A 24,294-nucleotide genomic window follows, 5' to 3' on the forward strand; every position below is an offset into this window, starting at 1 on the left:
GGATGAAGAAGTAATATATATTGTTTGTGATTAACTCACTTAAGGCTTGACAGAAATCCTACACTGAAATTTGACAGGAGTGTTCTCCCGGACACAGATGATGCACTGAGGAACCTGATTACCTGATTGGTTGTTGGGTGAGTGTCTCAGTTGAGTTTCTCTGTAGTCTGAGAGAGTTTGTCTTCCCTGTGCTCTCACTCTCTATTCAACACTGAGACCCCTTCTGTTCCTGCCTCCAAAGATGACTTTAACATGGGTTTTACTGGTCCTTACTGGGATTATCTGCACAGACACTAAGAGTGAGTAAACTGCCTCTTTTTAGTTCACTGGGGTTTTCACATTGAGAATGCTGAGGAAAGAAAACACTTGTGAATTATATACTATGAGCGACAAGTTCAACACTGCATAGAATTTGTGTTCAGTTGGGGAAGAGTTGTTCACACGTTATCTCTATGGGATAATGTTGCATTTACAATTAAATGAAATTTGCGATTTAAGTCCTATATGACTAGTGTTCACCATGGATAGACCATGGTGTGTACGCTGAGGATAGGCTGCAAAATATCACAATGGAATAATTTATGAATTAGTCCTTGCTGATGTCATGGTTGGTGAAGAGCTACTTAGATGAAATGAAAGAATATCTATCATACCTCTACTGAGTTATGTGGATGAAGTGGCCATATCACTTTCACATATTGACATGTATTTTATCAGCTTGTGCAGGAGTTTTAAAACTTTGTGTTGTTTTGTGTTCCAGTTGTACATGTGACAATTTACATGATCGGGTGCACAGATTCAGATGGAGAGAATATGCTTGGTGTGGATGGGGAAGAGATAGGCCACGCAGACTTCACCAAGGGCAAATATATTTCGACAATGCCTGAGTTTGCTGATCCAGGTGAATATGTGGAGCGCATGTATGAGGGGGCAGTTGCAAACCAGCAGCGCTGCAGACAGAACTTGCAAACAATCGTAAAAGCATACAAAAGTCCAGCAGCAGCAGAAGGTGAGTCTAAATAACGTCACTGATTTTATTTTCTTCAGTCAGTTTTAATCACTGGTCATGTACTCATATACAGTATGATATATTTAAGGACAAAGCTGTTTGATGATCATGATTTTCCACATGAAAAAGAAAAATTTAGTGCAATTTTATTACAGTTTTTCACTATTGCTAAAACCCGTTTTTCAAAACAATAACGGCTTTTTCAAAACTGCACACAGAAAACTGAAAACCTCACACACAAAATGCTAAACCTGACACTCCCTTTGCAAGATGACTCTACTATCAAATCTCTCAAATTTGTGTTTTCATTTGGTACACAGCCATATTATCAAAACACACACACATACAATCATTTAGTACACACAACTAAGCATTTGCTGCACACTACCAAGCATTTACAGCACACAGAAGTGCAAAATTGAAAACACAATCATCGAAACACACCATATGAATGACAATGACTCATTGAGCCATTTCTCCTTTTGTAAAATGTATCAGTGTAGGCCTACAAAAAACATAAAAGGTCAAACATAAAACAGCAATACCGTTGTCCTCACATAAATAAATCAGAAAGTGTTGCACAGTAATGTCTTCCTGTCAGGGGGACACCATTTCACTCTTTTACAGTTTTTTACAATTGCTAAAACACATTCTTGAAACAGTCACTCATTTTCTCTAAACTCTAAACACAAAACCTCATCTTCAAGCACTATTTACAAAACCTCTGAATCCTCTTGCAAAATGAAACTTTCGCCTCAAAACAGTTTTACCTTTGCTCAAAATCAAACACTGCTGTCAAATCATAAACAAAGTGTTCAAAATGTCAGTAAACAATACACCAAAAAATAGAAAACACACTGTTCAAAACATATAGTTCTCAGGGAGAAGTAAAAAATGTTTTACCTCCAAACAAATTTCATATTTATCTATCATTGACTTTTGATGAATGAAAACATGTTCTCTCATAGTAGCCATACAAATGTATCAGAAATTACTACTTTGCTTTGCTCTAATTTGTGTTTGTTCTTTCTCCTTCTTGTACCCCTAAAGTACTGTACCCTGCATCTCACTACTAACAACTCACTCTTGTTCTTTGTTGATATGAACCTGCAACCAGTCAAAATCTATTGAGCAATCAGTACTGTTACTGTACCAAATAGAAAGCACAATGTTCAGGGCCATACACCTTGTTTACGTATTGTCCTTATACAGCCTACAATGCACTGTAGGCCTACTACAATATACACTACCACAGTAAAAGGGACACAAATCAAAGGAGTCAACGTGGTGTTTACTTGTCCTCCTCCCCTCACATTGTTTCTTCTATTCATTCTCAGACTTTCTCCTTCCCACCTTCAACAACCTGTTTACCACAGCGGCCCAAATGTCATTAGAGATGACCATTTTCCTTCTTCTTTCTCCTCCTCCTCCTCCTTCTTCACCTTGTCCTCATTCTCTCAGTGTTCGAATTATCACTCCAGCTTCGGGGGGGTCAGCATTTTGAAACGGATGGTGATGACGTCACATGTTTTTTTTTTTTTTTTTTTTTCCTCCTCCTTGTCCTCCTCTTCCTTCTCTCTGTCCTCCTACTCCTCCTCCTTCTTGTCCTCCTCCTCTCTCTCTTATCCCTCTCCTTCTCTGGTTGTCGATCTTTTCAAAGTTTTCAATAGTTTACCCAACAAAACAGAGGCTCCAGACACTGCAAATTGGTCAAAAGACCTGAAAGTTTAGAGATTTGACTATTTGTGTCTTCCAGGTTGATGCTTTGATATTTTACTTCAGAAGTGTGTGCAACAACAGAACTTTGGGTACAGTGTTTTGACAACAATGTGATGTGTTATTGACATTAGAGTGTTCACAAGGAAAATCAGAGTCTAATGCAAATAAGGGCAACGCTGATAAGGGAGTTATTTGATTGAAACATGACGTGAAGGTTGTGCCGAATTTTTGCTTTTTAGGTCTTAACAATAGTGAAAAACTGCAAGGTATATTGACATTTTATCATTCTTCAATAGGCAGACTGTCATTGAGACAGCAAAGTTTTGGGACACTTAACTTTAAAAAAAAACTGACCAAGTAGGCCTAACATGCACATTATTGTGATTGTATGGCTGCAGTAAATGAGTTTACAGTTTTGCTCATTGTGGAGTTTTTTCACGATGTACATTTCTATACTCAGAAGACACTTTATAGGCTTTATAGTCGTCCAGCATTAGTAAGGTGTACATGTTATCAGGATGATGAGCTCCCTGTAACACTCTCAGTTTATGGGACTACTTTCTTTCACTCACTCACTCTTACTCTCTCACTGTCTTTGACACTACTCTCTCACTCCTTTCCCATTCCTCTTTCTACTGCAGTAATAACTGAGTGTCTCACTGCATATGAAAGGACTACAAGACAGCTTTGTCTCTCCCTCATTGTATGTTTCTCTTATGTTCACAGTGTGTGTGTGTGTGTCAATTGTCACTGATAATAAATCAGAAAGTGTTGCACAGCAATGTCTTCCTGTCAGGGGGACACCATTTCACTCTTTTACGTCGTCCCCAGCCCCCCCCATGAGCTCCATCTACCCCAGACATGAGGTGAAGGTGGGCACTGACAACACTCTCATCTGCTACATCACTGGGTTCTACCCTCCCCGGCTCACTGTGAGGTGGACCAAGAACAACAAGAACGTGACCCAGGGAGTGAGCAGCAGTCAGTTCCACATCAATGTTAATGACTTCTCCTACAGCCAGTTCTTAACCCTGAAGTTCACCCCTCAGGAGGGGGACATCTACACCTGCACTGTGGAGCACTCTGCACTGGAGGGGCCCATGACAAGAGAGTTTGGTAAAACATTACATCATATTGCTACATTTCTGGTCTTTATTCTGTGGACATGAAAGGGGTGTTGATAAGTGTTCTCACCTCTCCACCCCCCCCCCCTCCCCCTTGGTCAAATCAAAGTGTCTTTGATAGTGCTGTCAAACGATTAAAATATTTAATCGCGATTAATCGCTTTTTGTCATAGTTAACTCAAAATTAATCGCGATTTATCGCACATTTTTTAAGCGCAAATATTTTTCTCATCTATTCTAAATGTCCCTTCAATGATTTTTTTCAATCATTTTTATTTTATTTTAATGCTCTTATCAACATGGAAAAGTGGATTGGCTTGCTTTATGCAATGTTTTATTTTATTGGAAAAACAACATTGCCAAATTATAAAGTGCAGATTTCAGATAAACAAGGACTCAGCCTATAGTGCAGTTAAACCATGGCTTAATATTTTCTTTTTTTCAAGTTTGCTGTGAACATAGAAGTCAGGCCTCTTATTTCAAAAACAATGAACCGTAACAGTTACGTTACCAATAAAAGGTAAGCCTAATACTTCTGTGCTTTTAGCCAGCTGCCTGTTGACATTTTCAGACAACAGTGAAGCTCGCTTCTTTTGCACAACACAACTTTTAAAGGTAAACTTTCTATTCAGAAGCTTTTTATCATCCATTTCGCCATTCACTGAAACGTAACGTTAGCCTACTACACAGTTTGCGAGGCCAAAAGAAAAAAACGCGTTAATCGCGCAATAAAAAAATTGCCACCGTTAAAATGGGTTAATAACGCGTTAAACTTAAAGTATTAGTCTTTGATTAACCTTGCCTTCATCAATACAGGACTCTGAGACATGTGCTCACAGCTGGATCTCTTAACCAATTTTCCCTGAGACAAAGGTGCGAAATGTTCCCGTCTCAGAGGTAGTGATCTAATACATATTCATGGAGGGAATGGACTATAGGGTTAAACCCCTTATGCTATGGGAAAGATAAGAACTAAAATGTTACAATTGCTGATTAGAAGACGACATAGGTGAAGCTTTTGAGTGAAACCTCTGTCTCTCTTCCTTGATGTGCATCACTGTACAGGATTAAACCTGCTTCTTGACTGAATCTTTTGGTATACAAAAATTACCATCAGTTCTATTAAAGTAAATGTAGTTGTGGGCTTGAGATTATTGATCATTATAGATATATATAAATATTGATTGTGTGTGTTTCTCAAATGTTGAGGTGTGTGTGTGTGTGTGTGTGTGTGTGTGTGTGTGTGTGTGTGTGTGTGTGTGTGTGTGTGTGTGTGTGTGTGTGTGTGTGTGTGTGTGTGTGTGTGTGTGTGTGTGTGTGTGTGTGTGTGTGTGTGTGTGTGTGTGCACATCTGTGTCTTCCTCAGATGTTGAAGCGTCAGAGCCCAGTCTTGGTCCCTCAGTGTTCTGTGGAGTGGGTCTGACTCTGGGACTGCTGGGAGTGGCTACCGGAACATTCTTCCTCGTCAAGGGAAACCAGTGCAACTGAAACTGCATTCTATTGTGGCTTCCTATTCATTCCCATCAGATGAATGAAATATTGATCATGCAGAAAACCTGACATTCTCTGTTTCTCTGCCTCAGAATTATGTTGAAAGTTTAATGGAAGAATGAATCTTCACAATAACCCCTCTGTAAACCACTGTTTGTACTACTATTTTTACTTTGGTTAACTGTAGATTTGAATATTCTCTGATGTTTATGAAAATGTTATGGATTCTACTTTGGAGTTTTAATTAATATTCTGTGGATTAAACCTGAATTATGAATTTTCATAAAACATATTGGCCTCATTTTCTAAACAGGGATTAAGCCAAGTCATAGATTAAACCATTTATTAAACCCAGATTTCTCTGATAAAAAAAGTCTCAGACTTGCCCTAGTCTTGATTTAAAAAATCTGATTTCCATAGGGATGTTTAGAGCTAATCTAGATGGAAATGAAGCCTTAAAGTCAGGTTTGACTTTAGATTCAGGTGACAAAAGAGGACAATGATTATCTTGATTTCAAGATCGGGAGTAGGTTGCTTATATAAAGGAGAAACCCACTGAATGATTTTGATGACATATATTTTAATGACCTTTTCACTATATACAAATCAAATTCAGCTGAAGTAATTAGTTTGTTTCAGCTAAATCTTTCATGTGACTTAGTAAAGGGAACCCCTTAGTGTGAGACTCTTTAGTCTACAATTCATTAATCTGAATTTAGGCAACGTCTCAGGAAGCTTAATATTGTGTATTAAGGATAATTAGCCTCGTCCTGGTTTAATTTAACTGGGCCATTATGAAATATTATGTGTGGTTTGAGTCTGGAAGAAAATAAAGTAAATAAAGGTATAACTACTGTACATGAACTGAAGACATGAATCTGTGAATATATTTGAATCATGACCTAACATCCATTTAAATTTGTTGAGATTAATGAATTCAATTTTCTTCTTTTATTCAATTTCATTTATATAGCGCCAAAACAATACAATTGTCTCAAGGTGCTTAACAGAGCCCAGTGCCTGGACCCCCTTAGAGCAATCACAATGGCGACAGGGGTAAGGAAAAACTCCCTGTTAATCAGGAAGGAACCTTAAGCGGAACCACAGCACATAAGGGGGGACCCATCTGCTTGAGGTCGGCCGGGAGGAGTTAGGAAGGGGGTGTGGAGGTTGCGTGGCAGAAGGGGAATATGTAAATACGAGTATAAAAAGTAATCTTGATTAGTACTTGATTATATTATATTAACTGGACTTAAATATCAGGGGCCGTATTCACAAAGAATCTTAGGGCTAAAAGTAGCTCATAAGTGGTGAATTTAGGAGAAACTCCTAAAAATAATGGGCGTGGTAGTCTTAAATTTAGGACTCCTATTTTTTTTTTCACAAAGTATTTTATCCCTAAAAGTAGCACCTAAGTCTAAGACAGCTTAAAACTCCTCATGAGGACTCCTAAGTCACTAAGACTTATTCGCAAAAAATCGTAAGATGGATGCAGCCGACTTGGAATTGATAAAAGACATTGCTTAAACTGTGAAGGTTTTAATATTGTCGTAGAATTAGCACGGGATGCAATGACGCCTTTAAACAACGATGTGTCCCTAAGTGAAATGTTTGGAAACATAAAGGTAGCCTATTTGGCTTTGCGGAAAACGCAAATGACGACACTGGGAATCATCAGTCAGCCGTTTAATTCATCAAACTATCAACGCACTGTAGACCCCACATCATCCAACAGTTTATCCAGTTGCCTTTGGACAATCGCCAATTACACAAGATAAAGTCAATTCCATGGCGATCGCAGGAATGTCCAGTGCCGGGACACACATGACAATAATTGCCCCATCAAAAGATGAGGACGTTTACGTCCACCGTGGCCTGGATGTACCGATGACTCGTGCATTTCAACGGAGAGCGGACTGCAGCAGGTTTTTGAGAACTTACCAGCTGGATGCCGCTGGGCTGACAGTGGCTATTGGTCCTGGGACCAGTAGGCTTTCGCTTAGGCTACGTTTCACGTTCGTTTCGCTTGAAGGGCCGTATGTGCTGATATTTGAAGGGGCCAAGGGCTGGAAATATAATAGCCTAACAGTTTGCTGGGTGCTTTAATTATTACTGCCTTGATTACATGCAATTGCCATATTTTATATTGATCGCTTTCTTTTTCTCTTAACGTGCAAAGTGTCATTCCCGTTGGATGCACAAACTTGTCATCATGCGTGTGCATTCTGCTAACTGCACTGTCCATAACTATTTAATATGACTTAATTTGAAGCTTAGCTTATTCTCTTATTTTCAGTTGATATAGTGGGATTGTTAGAGGGACGTCACGAATGAGTTTTTATTGAGAGAGCCTGTCAACAACCAATCACCATCCTCACCCCTTCTAAACTCGTGCATGAGAATCGACGTCATCCATAGCAACGGTGCTTTTATCTTAAGCTTAGGAGTTTGTATTATCCTTAGTATGAGTAGGTCTCAGAGCCGTTGTGAATCACTTTTAAGAAATTACTCCTACGTAAAATGTTTTAGCGCGAGTTAGGAGCACTCCTAGTGGTAAGATAAAAGGCTTTGTGAATACGGCCCCAGATCCACTACTCTCTATGCTCAATTTAGCAATGCCAAACTCATGGGTTCGACATCCAGGGAGCATACATACAATACTTCCCCTTTGCTCTAAATTGTACAGAACAATGTCACTGCTAAATGATTACTGTACATGATGTGCATGTTAACATGACTCAGCATGACATTTAGACCATAACCTCCATTACTTACTAATGTGTCTCTGTGTTAGAACATAGTGGGGACAAAGAAGCAGAAGTTGAAGTTAACAAGGAGAAAAAGATGAGAAATAAGAAAGCTGGTGAATGCAATTTAAAAAAGGAATGAAAAAATTAAACCAACAGGTAGACAAACACTTGGGTTATTAATAACAAACAACAGTAAACAGCTTCATGAAATGTATAATGTAACAGCAACTGCAGGTCAAAAACTAAAATCATTGGCTTGCTTGCCACCATTAACGTAAGCTTTGCTCTGTTTGGCGCAACCAATATATCACACTTACTTCAACTGTAAAAAAAAAAAAAAAAATCCTGCTGGGGAAAAGGGGTAAAACCATTTTACTGCCTTAAGTTTAACCCTTGTGTGGAAAAGCACAGGGAGAACACTGAGACAGGTGATAGAGATAAGAACACCAGCAGGGATGTGGGAAAGTCAACCACATGGAACAATGCAGTTCTTGAATGTTGTTAGAGCCACAATCTAACAACGACTAACCTGCACCTAGAAAGCCATCTGTGTTACAGTCCTGTCTTACACTCCGGAAAAGAAGAGGTATACTTCCACAGGATACTGAGCTCTGACCCCACTGACCCCTTCAGTTTATAGTATGGTCAGTTTAGTCTCTATACTTTGTGAAAGCTGTATGTGCTACACAGTGTCAAATAAAGGGTTGCTGCGCAGTAGTAGCGGGACGACAGAATATTTCAATGTTCACAATGAAAACTAAATAATAGTTTATATTAAGACATGGCCTGTCGATCCATCCAAGGTGCTTAAAGGAGAAGAAGAGTGAGGGGCTGGAGTATGGGTGATCTTCTACTGATCTGGTGTAGACCAACATCATGAAGAAATGGTAAACACTGAAGAAACACCATGAGAGCAAGCCTGAGCCGTCGAAACATGACAGTGGAACCACTGCCAGAGAAGAGCAGGTACAATAACAGCACTTTCCATTAGAGAGAGTGGAGGTCAGCAGACAAGCTCAATGTTTTCTCCATATCAGATCATCTGCATATTTTGTCTAATTATGTCATGTATAATATTGTCACAGTACAGGTATAATTGTTACAGCACAATGTAAACCGATTCCTTTTGAACTGCCAAAGGTTGGTTGAACAATAAGATAAAAAAAAGAGTGAATTAAAGCTGTTCTAGTGTCTTTGAAGGGTTGCACACATTCACACAGAACGAAACCATTACTGTCACCATTATCAATAAATACCTTACTATTTGTATCCTATACAAATGTCATTCACTTATATGTCAATTAATTCTGTTGAATGAGAATTCTAGCTCATTCAAATCAAGCTCTGCATAGGAACACCTGACAGTCCCGATGCTCAACACTGATTGGTCCATTTCCACATGTGCCACTCTCAATACTCTGTGTCTTCCTCTAGCACCTTCAGACGGCAGCAGAATGTCCTCATCACAACATTGGATTTCTGGAGTGATCATTCTCTCCACTCTTTTGGGAGTGGGTAAGTTCCATACCGTTTATATCTGTACACACCTACATGTAGTCGTATAAAAGAAAGAGTCAGTCATTTTCAAAGCAAGCTTGGTGCCTTTCACTGTACATGTCCTCTTTCTAAATGTCTCTCAACATGACACACAGTATCAGTACATATCATATAGATTGTAATCAAGTGTCATGTTAGTGTCAAAAGTGTTCAGGCGAAAAAGCAGACACTCTGCATGTGTAGACACTCATATGTGAGAATGACTCTAAACTGCTGATCATATTACAGTAGAGATATATTGCTAATGGTGTTTTCATCTGCAGATGGATTTAATGGATATTATCAAAATGCGGTGTCTCAGTGCCGCTTCAGCTCCTGGGACCTGAGTGATCTGGAGTACATTCAGTCTTATGTATTTAACAAGGCTGAAGTCATACGGTTCAACAGCACTGTGGGGAAGTATGTGGGATACACTGAGTTTGGAGTGCATAATGCAGAGGCATGGAACAACGATCCAGCTATACTGGCACAGAGGAGGGCTCAGAAGGACACAATCTGCAAGAGCAATGCCCAGATTACCATTAATGCCGTACTAACAAAGAAAAGTGAGTAAAGAGTCATATGAAGCATTCGAGAAGGGAGATCAGTTTACACACACAGCATGCTCATCAGACTGTCTAGAGGGTGTCTAGAGAGGCGTCTGATCAAGGAGAAAATTGCCAAATATGCATTTATCATGACTTTTGTCTGAGTAACATTCAACTACAAAAAGTACAATATCAATCTATCTATCTATTGACAGTATAATATATATATTTTGTAATCCTAATGTTCTAATTGAATGTCAACTGTATGACTTTTTACTCAATGTATTCAATGTCAATGCACTGAATCCATTTAATTAGTAAACATTTGCTCACAGAGTATAAACTAACTTCAGTAGTACCCAACTTCATTGTTGCTATTTCTTAATTATAACTGAGTTCAAAATACCAAATGATAGATGAGACACGTGATGTCTACACTTATTTTATTGCCTGTGTGTGCGTTAACATAATGCAAAGGGCTATGTCTTGCAGTTGAGCCAGAGGTGAGACTGACTATGGGGAAGGCCTCCACTGGTGGTCATCCTGCTCTGCTGATGTGCAGCGCGTACAACTTCTACCCAAAGATGATCCGCGTGACCTGGCACAGAGATGGCCAGGAGGTGACCGGGGATGTGATATCTAGCGAGGAGCTGGCGGATGGAGACTGGTACTACCAGACCCACTCCCACCTGGAGTTCACCCCCAAAGCTGGAGAGAAGATCTCCTGTATGGTGGAGCATGCTAGCCTGACGGAGCCCAGGGAGTTTGTCTGGGGTGAGAACTGGCTTGCAGCTATAGCTGGTTCAGCGCACATCTGTATCCTCATGTCGTATCTGCTGTAGTTAATTCCATAAAAGTGCATTGCAGCTAAGACACACAGGTGATGCCCAATAGGATGCATGCAGCTGCACACTAGATAACATCTAGACCTGTAGTTCCTTTTCATGGTTTCACTCGGGTAACACTGCTAAGCTTTAAACTGTTTCCACCGGGCCAATATGTCTTTTGGTACCAGTGTCTTTATGTTCAGACAATGATTATGAATGTTAAATGTGTACAAATGTGTGATTGTATGACCTCACACATCATACGTGACGTGACGTTTCCACAGACCCCTCCATGCCTGAGCCTGAGAGGAATAAGATTGCCATTGGAGCTGCAGCACTGGTGCTGGGCTTAATCGTCACTGCTGCTGGGTTCATCTACTACAAGACAAAGTCCAGAGGTCTGTAGTGTGCATGACCAGCAACCAACATGCATCCAGCAGTCAGGATAGAATATGTTAAAATATGTCACTGCATAATGGATGACCTTAGACACTCAGAACATACTAGTCTGTTAAAGTTCATTTGGTTATTGGATAAAAAGCAGCGCTGGTAAACTGGGCTATTTTTCATAGATTTTTTAATTTTTTTAGATAAGTTTTTTGTATGATGGTCTAATTTGAATGATTTCTTTTCTAACAGGGCGGATCTTGGTACCCAGTGGTTAGAGTAAGTCATCAGTTTATGAGACATTTCTACACTTTTTTAACAGTTTATCTCAGAATAAGAAGCCTGGAAGGAAGGCTGATCCTCTATTTATAATTCAAATACAATTATAAAAACGAGTTGGTTCTTAATATTTCTGTATCACTGTATGGAATGGAATCTTGGTATGCTTATACATCATAAAAAAGTGATTTAATTCTTTGAGTATTATATTCTTACAGGTCTGTCACAGCACCCTGAACTGACATTCAATCAATACATCTATCAAGAAATCAATCATGAATATCAGGGATGATTATGATTAAGATGGCTGTCTGTTTTTTCCTGTCTTTTTTTCTAAACTTGCTTTTGAAATGTGAATTACATATACCCATGAATCTTAAAACCACAATATAGTTTTGTTTTTGTTTTTTTTTGTGTGTTTTTGGCAGAGGAAGGGAAAACAATGATTTCCTGTATCGAACACTTGTGATAACTGAAATCACAAAGAGGTTTATTTAAACTAATTTCACGGATAGTTTGCTCCTGAGCCTTCTGCCGTAAACCGTTTGTGTTTGAGCATGCGCGACTAATATCTACAGCGGACTCAGATTTGGCAGCGACAGTGATAACTGAAATCAACTGAGTCTTTGTGATTGGAGGGTTTAAAGAATGTGTACTAGTGTGGCTTTGGCTCCCTCTGCTGGAGCCACTCAGTTAAATAATTCCCTCCTGGGGTTTTCGGTAGATCTTTGTTCATGACGTTTCGACCACAATATGAAACATTTCTTTCTTACAATAAAGTTTGGAAAAAAAGCTGTCTGTCTATCTATCTTACTCTAGCTCTCTCAGTGTGTGTATGTGTGTGCGCGGTTAATCAAGACTGTTGAAGAATCTTTGAGGCAATTTTTTTATATTTTTAAACTGGCTCAAGCATATTACAGTTATGTTGTTTGTGTAGTTTTATTTGTGTTCCACTATCCATATCTTAAAGAAACTGCCATCATGACTTTAATCCATGAATGACCGAAGTTAACTGAGTTAACTGTTTTGAACCCAGTTACTGTCATCATGCCAGTACTTATAATCTAATGATCTAATATTTTAAAATGTACTTAAATAAAGCAGCACATCATCAAAGTCTAATGTACAGGAGACACCACCTGCTCAGTAAATTTGTGACAGGCCTCAGTTTACAGTGATCTGGTTGAGTTATGTCACTCTTGGGGTGACACTTTTCCGAGAATGGTCTCACTGAAATGAAAATAGTTTGTCTTCCACACTAGCCATCCAGGATATGCCCTATGTAGTTCTGTTGTTGTGTCAGATTTATAGTTTAAAAGTAGGAAAAATATACAGTCTTCTGATCTGGTTAAAACTCTAAGTTCTTGTTACTTGTGGTGAAAATACTCACAAAGTCCAGCAGACCGGCAGAGTGTGAATCAAGAAGTTTATTCAGTCAGTGCAATACCAACGTCATAAACCTGAGCATGTCCGAAGACATAACTACTAATACAAAGAATTGCAATGGCTTATATAGTGTAGAACTGTCTTGCTGAATAGACAACATGTGCACCTGCAAGAGTGAACTCTGTATGACACTGGAGTGGGTCTTATCAGTACTCCCCAGAGACCTCTAGAGGAGGAGTACTGAGGCCTATGGCGACTCGCGTCTAACATGTTAATTTTAAAGACTTTTGCAATCATTTATCACTGTAGTATCTCATGCTATGTTACACCCATATCTTTGTACTTATTATGAACATTCTAATGATTCATATAGTATTATCATTTTTCACATATTGAACAAAAACTGTGCGAGTCGCATGCAGTCGACATAGGCCGCCATGTTATCATACTCCTCGGTGTGTGTGTGTGTGGGTGTGTGCGCAGGCAGGGTCCGTGGGCGTCTGCCTCTGTACTTCTGCCTGTGTGTGTGTGTGTCTCTATGTGTATGCGCATGTATGTGAGTGAGCGTGTAATTGTATAAGTGAGTAAATGTTTGTTTGTGTGTGTACATCTGTAGATGTTAGTAGGAGAGTGTGGCCAGCTTAGGACTTAATATGAGTGTGTGTTAATCTCTGACTGTGAGTGGGAGTGTGTCCATCTCTGTGAGTAGTTAATAATATACACACAGATAGTAAGATTTAATTTACAGATTTTCCACCACACTGTGTGGATGAAAAAATGGATGAAAAGATTTCACAAGCATGTCTTTGCCAGCTTAACTGCCAAAAGACACCAGTTATTGTGTTGGCAAGCTTCAATCAGGGTCAGCTGGGCTGTTGGTGGCGTTTGCAACAGAAGTTTGCTGCTTTAGTATCAATTAAATTAAATATTGCAATTAATGATCAAGGTGACAATGATGATGATGTGATGACGGTGAGGATGGTTTTGACAACGATGAATATAATAATGGTGAGGTTCGTGATAATGGTGATAACCACAATGGTGAAGAAGATGATGATGATGATGGTGATTGTAATGACAGTGGTGCACAATCTACAGCTCTTAAGACATCCATGAAATCAGTCCATTTTAAACCACATGATTTGTTGCAGAGGAGTCAGTTTCTGACTCTGAACTTGTGACCTCTGGAGTGTGAATGAACTAATGTTGTGCTCTTCTAGTTGGTGACAATCGCCACAGCTTGTCTGAGACAGATGCTGACTTCCCAATGATGGTGTATTTACACACACCCATAAACGTGCCACTCATTCGATGTTGTGAGATGATACCGCGTGCCATGTTTTTTCTAATGGACTCACAGCTACAGTGAATTATGCAGAGTACCCAAGGCCTGCAATGAATTGTCCACCACAGTCTTTATTGAAAGAAAACCTGACAATGCTTCTCCAGCTCTTACTTCTTTTGACCAATAGCTATTCAGAGGCGGGTCCGGCTTTTGTAGTGGTGAAGGGACAAGGTGATTGACAGGTCAATGATTGGTTGTCCCTGAGCCTCGTGCTTGGCATGCGCCATGGGGGGCAGCTGGACACCTCTGGGAACTGCATCCATCTATTAATCTCAGAGGACATACAGCCAGATAAATAATCAATGCCGCTTGATGACTTTATAGCATCATAGTGAGCTGCACCTGTACTATATGACCTGTGTAACAGAGGAGCCACCTCACTACCCTCAGTTTAACTTAGCATAGTTACTTTGCTTTTGGAGCTCGTTTCCGATAAGACCAATATTAATTCCAAGGTACTGGGCATTGTGAAGGGAATGTGTTTTGTTATCGATAAACAATAGCTTGAGAGTTGTCTCACAAAGAGACCATTTATAAAGTTTTGGACTTAAGTGTGTGTGTGTATGTTGCTAATACAGGAAAACATTTTTATAAACACATGTGAAGAACAAATAACTATTTTAAAATTGTGATTTATGAATGTTATTAGGTTCTTAAAGTACTCTTCAATTAAAATATTGCCAAGAAGTGTAACTCTGGGGAGAGATTTAAAAAGAGTGGGTGTGTGCATTCTATGTTCCATGATCTGTGCTGTAGTCCTTGAGGACTTAAATTTGGTTCCAGGACACACGGACATACGGAAGCGTGCTTGCTTAGGGGCAGGCTACAATAGTGTAGGACAAGTAATCAGTAATCTTCCTGCGTTGTTTCCCCTGAAATAAAACGTTTGAAAATTACATGTTTTCTCATCTGTCTTCCAGGTGCATCATTGTGATTTATTATTTTGTTAAGTGCCCAGCCCTGCTCTACAAGGTGCGGTCAAAATGTTCAGAGACTGTGCCTATGAAAATAAAAAATTGTACCAGATTTCAATTTGTCTGCCATGTCCTTCGAGGTAGTCAGTGATATTGCTTAGGTGAACATGCAACTTGCAACATTGGCCACTAACATAAGGCCACAGACCTTGACACACAAGGACAGTAACTGTCAGTTTGGCACACTGTCATATTCGTCAGATGAAAGTTAATCTAAAGATGATGACAACAAGTAATTCCTTGTAAAAAAATAAGAAAAAAAAGTCACTTCAATTTCCATACTACACATACTTCTATACCTGCATATTCAGGCCTTAGTAACTAATACATTTGTGACTTCCATACTATACACGCTGCTTGGTGCTCGCTAGGAAGAGCACTTTGAGAGTCGGGCGCTATCTGTCAGGACAGCAACTAATATTAGAGGCTTTGCTAAGGGGGGGCGGACAAGGCAAAACAGAATCATTTTTTAATTGAGCAACTGTGAAAAAGGGGGACTTTATCCACAACATCACAATAATAATATTATTGCAGCTCAGTCTCCATACTGTCCTGTTTTAATCCTCATGGCCAGAGAATGTCACACTGAATAGGATCCGTGATGCACTTCTAAACATGATGTAACACATGCAGTGGGGAAAATAAGTATTTGAACCCCTGCCGATTTCGCAAGTTTGCCCACTTGCAAAGCAGTGTGTGATCCATAATTGTAATAGTAGGTCTATTTTAACAGTGAGAGACAGAATATCAACAAAAACATCCAGAAAACTGCATTTTATAACAATTATGAAATGATTCGCATTTGTTGCGGCATATAAGTATTTGAACTCCTAGCTAAACATGACTTAGTACTTGGTGGAGAAACCCTTGTTGGCAAGCACAGACGTCAGACTGTTCTTGTAGTTGGTCACCAGGTTTGCACACATCTCAGGAGGGATTTTGGTCCACTCCTCTTTGCAGATCCTCTCCAAATCCTTAAGGTTGCGTTTTCAATGGGAGGGAATGAGGGAATGAGGTTCAAGCCCAATATTCCACGGATATGGCCCCATCCATAGTCCCCTCGATGCGGTGGAGTCGTCCTGTACCCTTGGCAGAGAAACAGCCCCAAAGCATAATGTTTCCACCTCCATGACTTACGGTGGGGATGGTGTTCTTGGGGACATATCCAGCATTCTTCCCCCTCCAAACGCGTCAAGTTGATACCAAAGAGTTTGATTTGGGTCTCATCTGACCACATCCTGTCTCCCAATCCTCTTAGAATCATTCAAGTGTTCATTGGCAAACTTAAGACGGGCCTGTACATGTGCTTCCTTGAGCAGGGGGACCTTGCGTGCGCTGCAGGACTTGAAACCATTACGGCGTAGTGTGTCGCCAATGGATTTCTTGGTGACTGTGGTCCCAACTGCCTTGAGATCATTCACCAGCTCCCCCCGTGTAGGTCTGGGGTTATCCCACACGTTTCTGATGATCACCGATACCGCACGAGGCGAGATCTTGCATGGAGCCCCAGACCGAGGGCGATTGACAGTTGTTTGGTGTTGCTTCCATTTGCTAATTATTGCACCAACAGTTGTCTGCTTCTCACCAAGCTTGCCGATGGTTTTGTAGCCCATTCCAGCCTTGTGCAGGTCTACAATTTTATCTCTGATGTCCTTGGTCAACATTTTTGGTCTTGCCCATGGTGGTGAGGTTAAAGGTGTGCAGTATGATTCTTTGGACAGGTTTCTTTTATACACATCACCAGTTGAGATCAGGGTACTGTTCGGTGTAGCTAGCTTAGCGGTTTAGCGAGCTAGATTCCAGGCTAAAAAAAGAGAACGCCCCTTTATCGGGTTCGGCGAAGCAACTTCTGATAAATTACCATAGTAACATATCACTTAGCACTAACCTGCTCCATGGCAGGCTAACCCAAGTTTAGCTGGCTAAACTTGCCACACCCACGCCAAAAGGAGGGATCCCATTGACAAGGAGTCATATTATAGTTTGATTAGCGTAGGAAGAGTTATTTGCGATCAGCAAGATCCATTTTTCCATCATGATGAGTTCTTGTATGAGCGCTACCGATAAATCCGACAAGGAATAATTCATTTAAAAGACCTTCTCGAGTAATGTATTACAAAGCCAGTCGAACATTGAATGTCTTCACTTTTTTGAGAGTGGTACCCTTCATTTTTGTAATGTCGGCGATGCGGAGAACAAAGCACTCATGATTATATGACAGTGGTATTAGTATAGTTGAGACATGGGTACAGTTGATACACCCGAAATAACTTGCATGCGCAGCTATCCTGAGACGTGGTTTTTAGTTTGCAAATACATTTCTTAACTGAAAAGAGTAGATTTCTTAGCCGAACAGGGCCCTGGTCGCAAACATGGGGCAGAAGTGTGCTGTTCATGTATCACACTCACACAATATATAGGTGTGAAAGTTCATTCAGGTATCAGGTGTTGCTTGACGGAGGGAGAGCACACATCCCTGTTTGACCGCTTCATTTGCATTAACAAAGGTCTGTTACATCTATCTATAAATCCAGGAATCTCTGTGTGTCAGTCTGTCTGTCTGTCTAGGGCGTATCTCACTGACGGTAGTTACGTTAGTTATGAGATTTTGCATGTAGCTTACGCATGTCATGAACCTGTGCATCCTTGATTTTGAAAATGTTTGAATTTATAGTTCGCGAGATATTTGTATTTTACTGTTTCCCGTAGGAAACAATGGGTTATCGTTTCCCGTCCCGTCGGCACTATGGGTAGTGACGTCACAATCAAACAATATATGCGTAGTAACTATCCTGCCTTCACTCAAAGTTCAGAATACCGTTGGATAGAGGAGGTGAGGTCTGCATTCAAATTCTTCTTGGTGAACAGATACAGACTTTTGCTCAGGTAATCTTAAGACAGTGATTGATTTGATCTATTCGTTTATTTTTAAGCTTCTTTATATTAAGTTTCAAAGTAATGTAGCTTACGCATGTCATGAACCTGTGCATCCTTGATTTTGAAGATTTTTGAATTCATAGTTCGCGAGATATTTGTGTTTTACCATTTGCCGTAGCCTACGGTGCAAACCCATGTCACCGTTGTAGCGGTGTAGTACTTGTGATTTTGATTGGCACCCAGCCTTTTATTCACACACTCTGACAGGTTTAATGAACACAGAGCAAAGACGAACACACACAGTATCTTCCGAATGACAGCCTCTCCCAGCCAGGGTAAATGCAGACTGAGGTTTATAATATTGCAATAATGAGAAAACAAAGTACAAACGAATTACAACAGATACATCGGGACACTTTTTTGTGAATGATGTCATAGTCATAGAACAGTCGTCGTCATAGATGTTACCCCCTACGGGCACTGCACTAGTGTTAATAAGATGCAAGTTTGGATGTATAGACATGCTTATGGGATGGATCTTACTGACAGAAATAAAGTTGCATAACCAAGAACGAGAACGCAAAATTGGGCCGTTATTTTACATCTAACAAGGGTGTCTATCAAGTGCTCAGTCAGCAATCCCTCTGGACTTTAAGTGTAGACTTAGCCCATACAACCTCCACTCTTTTAAGTTAACACCCTCTGTTCTCTCTCTCTTTGTGCTAGCCCGTCTCTTCTCCTTTAGTTCACTTAACATCTGAAGAATGATGATAACATACATATTCAGTTCCCCTCTTATTTATAGTACAGTACATATTACTGGGTACTGCAGCAGAGTAGCGTGCTATTCACATGCTATTTTTTCTACTACTAAAGTGTTTGTAGGCTATAGCAGAGTCATCTGTGTGAAATTATATATGTATGTGCTGTATAAAGTAGGTGGATATTTGATTGATGAATCCCAAAAGGATCTGTATGAAAGGTGAATGACTAGGGGCCAACTTTGCCACAGGTTGTCCGGTAAGAACGAGAATGATGTCAATGTCCCAATGATGACGGATGTAACAACTGTGTTTATTGCACACACACACACACACTCGCAAGACATAAATTGGTAGGTGAATAAGGAATGACCGGTGAACTGTGAATATAATTATGCGTGTAAAGGACTTATATTAATTAGATGACAATGATCGAATGATCCGTGGTTTCTATTGAAATGATAGATAACAAGACATACAGATATTACCAATTATATACAATAAAGATGAAAGCAGTATACACACGATGATAATGACAATTATGACATAATTGTGGCTTTGTCCCTTTAACACCTTTACGGTGAACATTCCAATCCTCCGTTGACAACGATAACTCTTTGGCTTAACGGTAACAGAGTGAAACATGACAGTGAATGATTACCACACTTCATGAACTCACATATACGATCTACACTGATATGAAACAGACTCTCTACTTTACACATGCAACAACGAAACAATCACTCTTCCATTGGCAAGGATGAACGAGTATCTCTCGCTAATATAAATTGTCCAACAAACAAGAAAAGGATGACGCTCTCCTCCAGCTTCTGTATTGAGACTTATATAGGGGAGAAGGGGAATGACAGGAGCAACGAAACCGGACTTGGGGTGTCCAATGACTGTCAGGGCACTAGCTGTGCATCTGCAGCCCATGCGTCCCCATGGAACTCTGGGATCACCCGATTGGGTGACCTCCCTGTGGACCCCAGGTCCTGTGAGTGGCCTACACTGGGGGTGCACAGCAGCTGGATGCCGCGCGGGTAGAGGCAGCCTTTTGAACATGTGGCTATACACAGGCTTATTGCATCTGATGACGGTATCATATCAACATAAGCCCACCACACTTTACAAATGTTATTAGCATTAGCAAAAGCGGCTAGCCAAACTATACAGATATATTGACAGGTCACACAAGTGACATGGATATCATGAAATACAGTCGCCTTTGAAACAGGAGTGCCATACTCCCTTGAGTTACGGACAAGGGTGGTCTGAAGAGGCCCCAGATGTAATGCCAGGAACTTGTTGTAGATGGCTGTGTTCTTCTTCATCCTATCTCTGGCATAACTCTATAGATCTGTTCTGTGCCATCCAAGCAGATCCTGTACCATTGTGTGATGTGAGAGAACGCAAGCCTGCAATGCAAAACAATATTACAAATTTAAATCACAATACAAAAGTAGACAATATTGTAATTAACGCTTAAAAAACAGTCATTTGTTTACGATAATAACCATCACATAATGTTATTTATCAAGCCGTAAAACATCAAAAAACATGTTTGCTGATTTCGATGAAGACTGATTTTGCATGACACAGTACAGTGAAATTAACATTACAGTACTCTAGTAAAACAAGGTCTGATCTTACCTTTATAGGTGACCCAAAGAACCACAAATAATACAAGAATTGCTAAAACAATCCCAACAATAAGGCCTGTAATAAAACAATTATTCATCTCTTTAGAACGTGCATTAAAATACACAATTAAATCACCATAATGCTGTGAGTGTCACTTGAAATAAAAAAATAAAGCAAAGCATAGACAAAGCATCACCATGTAACTTTCATGCGAATAAAAGAGCTTTGTTTATTTTCACATATTTCCACTAGAAGGCCTACAAACTAACAGCATATTAGGGCCTATTAGACATGACACTGTCATCTCCCTAAATCCTGCTCCTGCTACTGAAGGACATGGCTGCAAGAAGCTAGTCCTCTAACTTTGACCTACTTTTACCGGTCCCGTAACTCGCATCAAGATCAATACAAACACACCTGTCAAGTGTAGATTTTAAAATGTGAACATAACGACACAGCAATCTTTTTCAAGAGAAGAGATATTTTCATTGTCATATTCTCTTATCTTGAATCCTTATATTAAGACACAACAAAAAACAGACAGAGAATAATGTGACAATACACATCTCAGTCATCTTACCTAGGGGCCACCCTGGTTCAGTCAGGGTCTTAATGATGAGTCCACTTGCGTGTTCCACCTCACAGGTGTACTGACTTCTCTTTCTCTCCTCAGGTGACACTGTGATCTCAGCTCTCTTCTGGTAGGTTCCATCCTCATTGGGCAGCGTCTCTCCCATCTTCACATCCTTCTGCATCTCTACTCCGTCTCTCTTCCAGGTCATGTTTATTGCCTTTGGGTGGAAACCTGTAGCGTGGCACACCACTGAAGAGGAGTTCAGGAACACAGAGACCTCAGGAGGCACTTTTGGAGGAAGAACACATGAAGAGAAAAATTAAAAACTATACAGCTAGTGTGAACATTTTAACCCAAATTTTCGCAATAAAGATGAGGTAGCCGTATTAATTTAGACACATTCTTTTAGCAGGCAAAATTGTGTAAAATAAGTCAAATCTAGTTGACAGGTACCAAGGGTTACTTTTAGCCATATTTCATGCCATAATATGTGAAACATTCGTAAGTAAAAAGTATTTTGTGTGGTGCTGTACCTTTCCTGCCTAGGCATCTTGTCCCATTATGAACATACATTTTCAAACGCTTAATACACCTCTGTATACAATTTGGTTCCTTTCCTGCAGATCCATGATAGGTCTTGCCATCATATCCCTCTAGCAAAGAACCACCTGTGGCTCCACTCTCATCGTCCCACCAACAGCTATGTACCTCCTGTAATAGATGCACTCCTGCAAGAGGGAAAGACAATTAAAGAGACATTATAAAGTAGACCATCAAGGGTGAAATATTGTTCTTGTGTTCTCAGTAGCAGTTTGTCATCTAGGTTCTCTAGAGTCTTGTCTGTACTGGTCTGTGTAGTGGGTATTTACATGACAAGAATTCAAATTGTGACTGACAATTGTGTACACTTGAATGATAAGACGCTTCGATCAGTTATGTTGATCTGTCTGATAAGACACTTTCTCTTAAGGTATCACTTTAAAATTAGTCAAGCCCCCGTCGACAAATGGAGTCTCCACAGGATGAGAAGTATTTGGTACAGATTGTGGAAGGAAAATATGGTTGTCAACTCTTTACCAGCCGTTCTGTTGATGCATCTGGTATATTGTTAACTACATAAAACACTTCAGATGTAACTGCAAAGCCTGCCACTTCGTATTTAGGTGAAACTACCTCTTGGTTTACCAGAAAATAAATGCAAACGTTGGGCATCAGCTGATGAGGTCGAAATGATGATGAAAAAATCTAGGGTTTGATGATAAGTATTGCCTGAACCCACATCTTATATTCATGATTTCACTCACTTAAAGGCACCCAGTGCAACTTTATGTAAACATTAAATGAAAAATAAACATTCAATTTCTAGTCTTTTTTACACGTAGTAAGTTTCAATAACTCCATACCATTACATATCGACATTCAAGGAGCAAAGATGAGACGTCGTTATGTGGTGAGAACTGATAGAAAATCGTAAACAACAACAATCGCCGCTGGGGAGAAGCCATTTTTCCATTGACTGGAAGCCTGCTTTATTTATTGTAGGTTACAAAAAAATAAGAAAATGGCGGCGATTGTTGTTGTTATCGATTTTCTATCAGTTCTCACCACACAACGACGTCTCATCTTTGCTGCTTGAATGGCGGTATGTAATGGTATGGAGTTATTGAAACTTACTACGTGTAAAAAAGACTGGAAATTGAATGTTTATTTTTAAGCCTCGAAAGTTGCACTGGGTGCCTTTAAAGTAACAATTCATATGGACACAGTGTACATGTGAATGTGCCCACTCACACACCGGTCTGATTAAATGTCTTTTTCAAGCGTTCAGCATCACTCATGCATGTGTCCTGATATGCCTTTGACTCCTGAGTGCTTTTATTCCAGTACTGCGGATCCAGACAGTCCTTTAGACACGTCAGCACTGGGACGGTCCTCTCTGTGATGCTGGTATAGTGAGTAATGATTTCACCATCAACCCTCTCAGAGTCTATATACTCTGGGAAGTTTTTGATTCCTGGCATGGCTGTGAAGTGCCGCTGCTTGGTATGGTTTCCTGAAAAACAAAAATCAAAGACACTGAATGCTGTAAGAAAAGAAAGGCAATATTTATTTTTTTGATTCAACAAGACAAGCACTTATATTATCTATACCAAAAGCAAATCCAGGCACTTCCAACTGATTTGAAACATGAACATATGAACCAACCTCAATTTCAAAGCTACATAGAAACATTGATCGGCATACAAAGACACCATTTTTAAGTGTTGAATCTAAGTTTGACACATAGAAAACATTATATTTTGGTGAAAAATAAATAATGAATGTAGCTGAACAGGAAACAAAAAAAGCAACAGAGCAAGAACTTTGGGGACATTGAGTCCATTCATACTGCCTTCTGGATCGGCACGTTGAACTTCACCTGTAAGGCCACGTTTACACAAACCCTAGATTGCCTGAATCCGGAATCATTCGGATCCGGTACTTTTTTTTATCACGTATACTTGGAGCAGTGTCAAGAAAATGCTAATTTTATTTGTGTTTACACAGAAACGCTAGAGCAGAGCGGAATGGTTGAATCTACTGTAAAGACGTCATGGAGCATGGGCATAAAGTGTCATAAGACAGAAGTCGAGATCCAACCAGCTCAGGGGTGGCTAACCAGTCCAGCTCAAAGAGCCATAATAAAACCCAACACCATTTTGAAGAGCCACACTGATACCAGACCATCAATGGCATGAAATGGTTCAACATAACATAAGAGCCATAGAGAAGAGGTGACGGAGAATAATAATTGTATTAAATAAATTATCATGTTTTCAAAATAGAGAAGAGCAAGGTGGCAGTAAAATAACTAACAACACACTCTCTCTCTCGCTCACACACACACACACACACTCTCACACACACACACACACACACACAGCAACTAACTCACTCACAGAAAGAAAAAATCTGTGAACATAACTGTGTCTCAATTACGTTGTTAATGTCAGATATCCTCTGTTCAACGGTGTGCCGTGACAGCTGCAGGTCTGACAGAGACTGCTTTAATCTGTCATTGTC

At 39.9% G+C, this 24,294-nt stretch overlaps 2 protein-coding genes across 3 annotated transcripts; both read left to right on the plus strand.

The window, feature by feature from the left end:
* Nucleotides 1-203: 203 nt before the first annotated feature.
* Nucleotides 204-5,352, plus strand: LOC308371414 (H-2 class II histocompatibility antigen, A-U alpha chain-like). Of its 2 annotated transcripts, XM_080846300.1 has the most exons (5): nucleotides 204-299; nucleotides 761-1,009; nucleotides 3,560-3,699; nucleotides 3,778-3,844; nucleotides 5,219-5,352. In XM_080846300.1, exons 1-5 carry the CDS (start codon nucleotides 242-244, stop codon nucleotides 5,338-5,340), a joined length of 636 nt encoding a protein of 211 aa, XP_080702426.1. In that variant the 5' UTR covers nucleotides 204-241; the 3' UTR covers nucleotides 5,341-5,352. The 2 variants fall into 2 exon arrangements, with proteins under 2 accessions (XP_080702426.1, XP_080702425.1); XM_080846299.1 differs by having other exon boundaries at nucleotides 3,560-3,844.
* A 4,195-nt stretch (nucleotides 5,353-9,547) lies between these two features.
* On the plus strand, nucleotides 9,548-11,669 carry LOC308371413 (H-2 class II histocompatibility antigen, E-S beta chain-like; the record flags this gene model as incomplete). Its single annotated transcript, XM_080846298.1, has 5 exons — nucleotides 9,548-9,608; nucleotides 9,914-10,195; nucleotides 10,670-10,951; nucleotides 11,289-11,402; nucleotides 11,644-11,669. 5 exons carry the CDS (start codon nucleotides 9,548-9,550, stop codon nucleotides 11,667-11,669), a joined length of 765 nt encoding a protein of 254 aa, XP_080702424.1.
* Nucleotides 11,670-24,294: the final 12,625 nt, after the last annotated feature.

The sequence above is a fragment of the Sprattus sprattus genome (assembly GCF_963457725.1).
Source record: "Sprattus sprattus genome assembly, chromosome: 10".
NCBI lineage: Eukaryota > Metazoa > Chordata > Actinopteri > Clupeiformes > Clupeidae > Sprattus > Sprattus sprattus.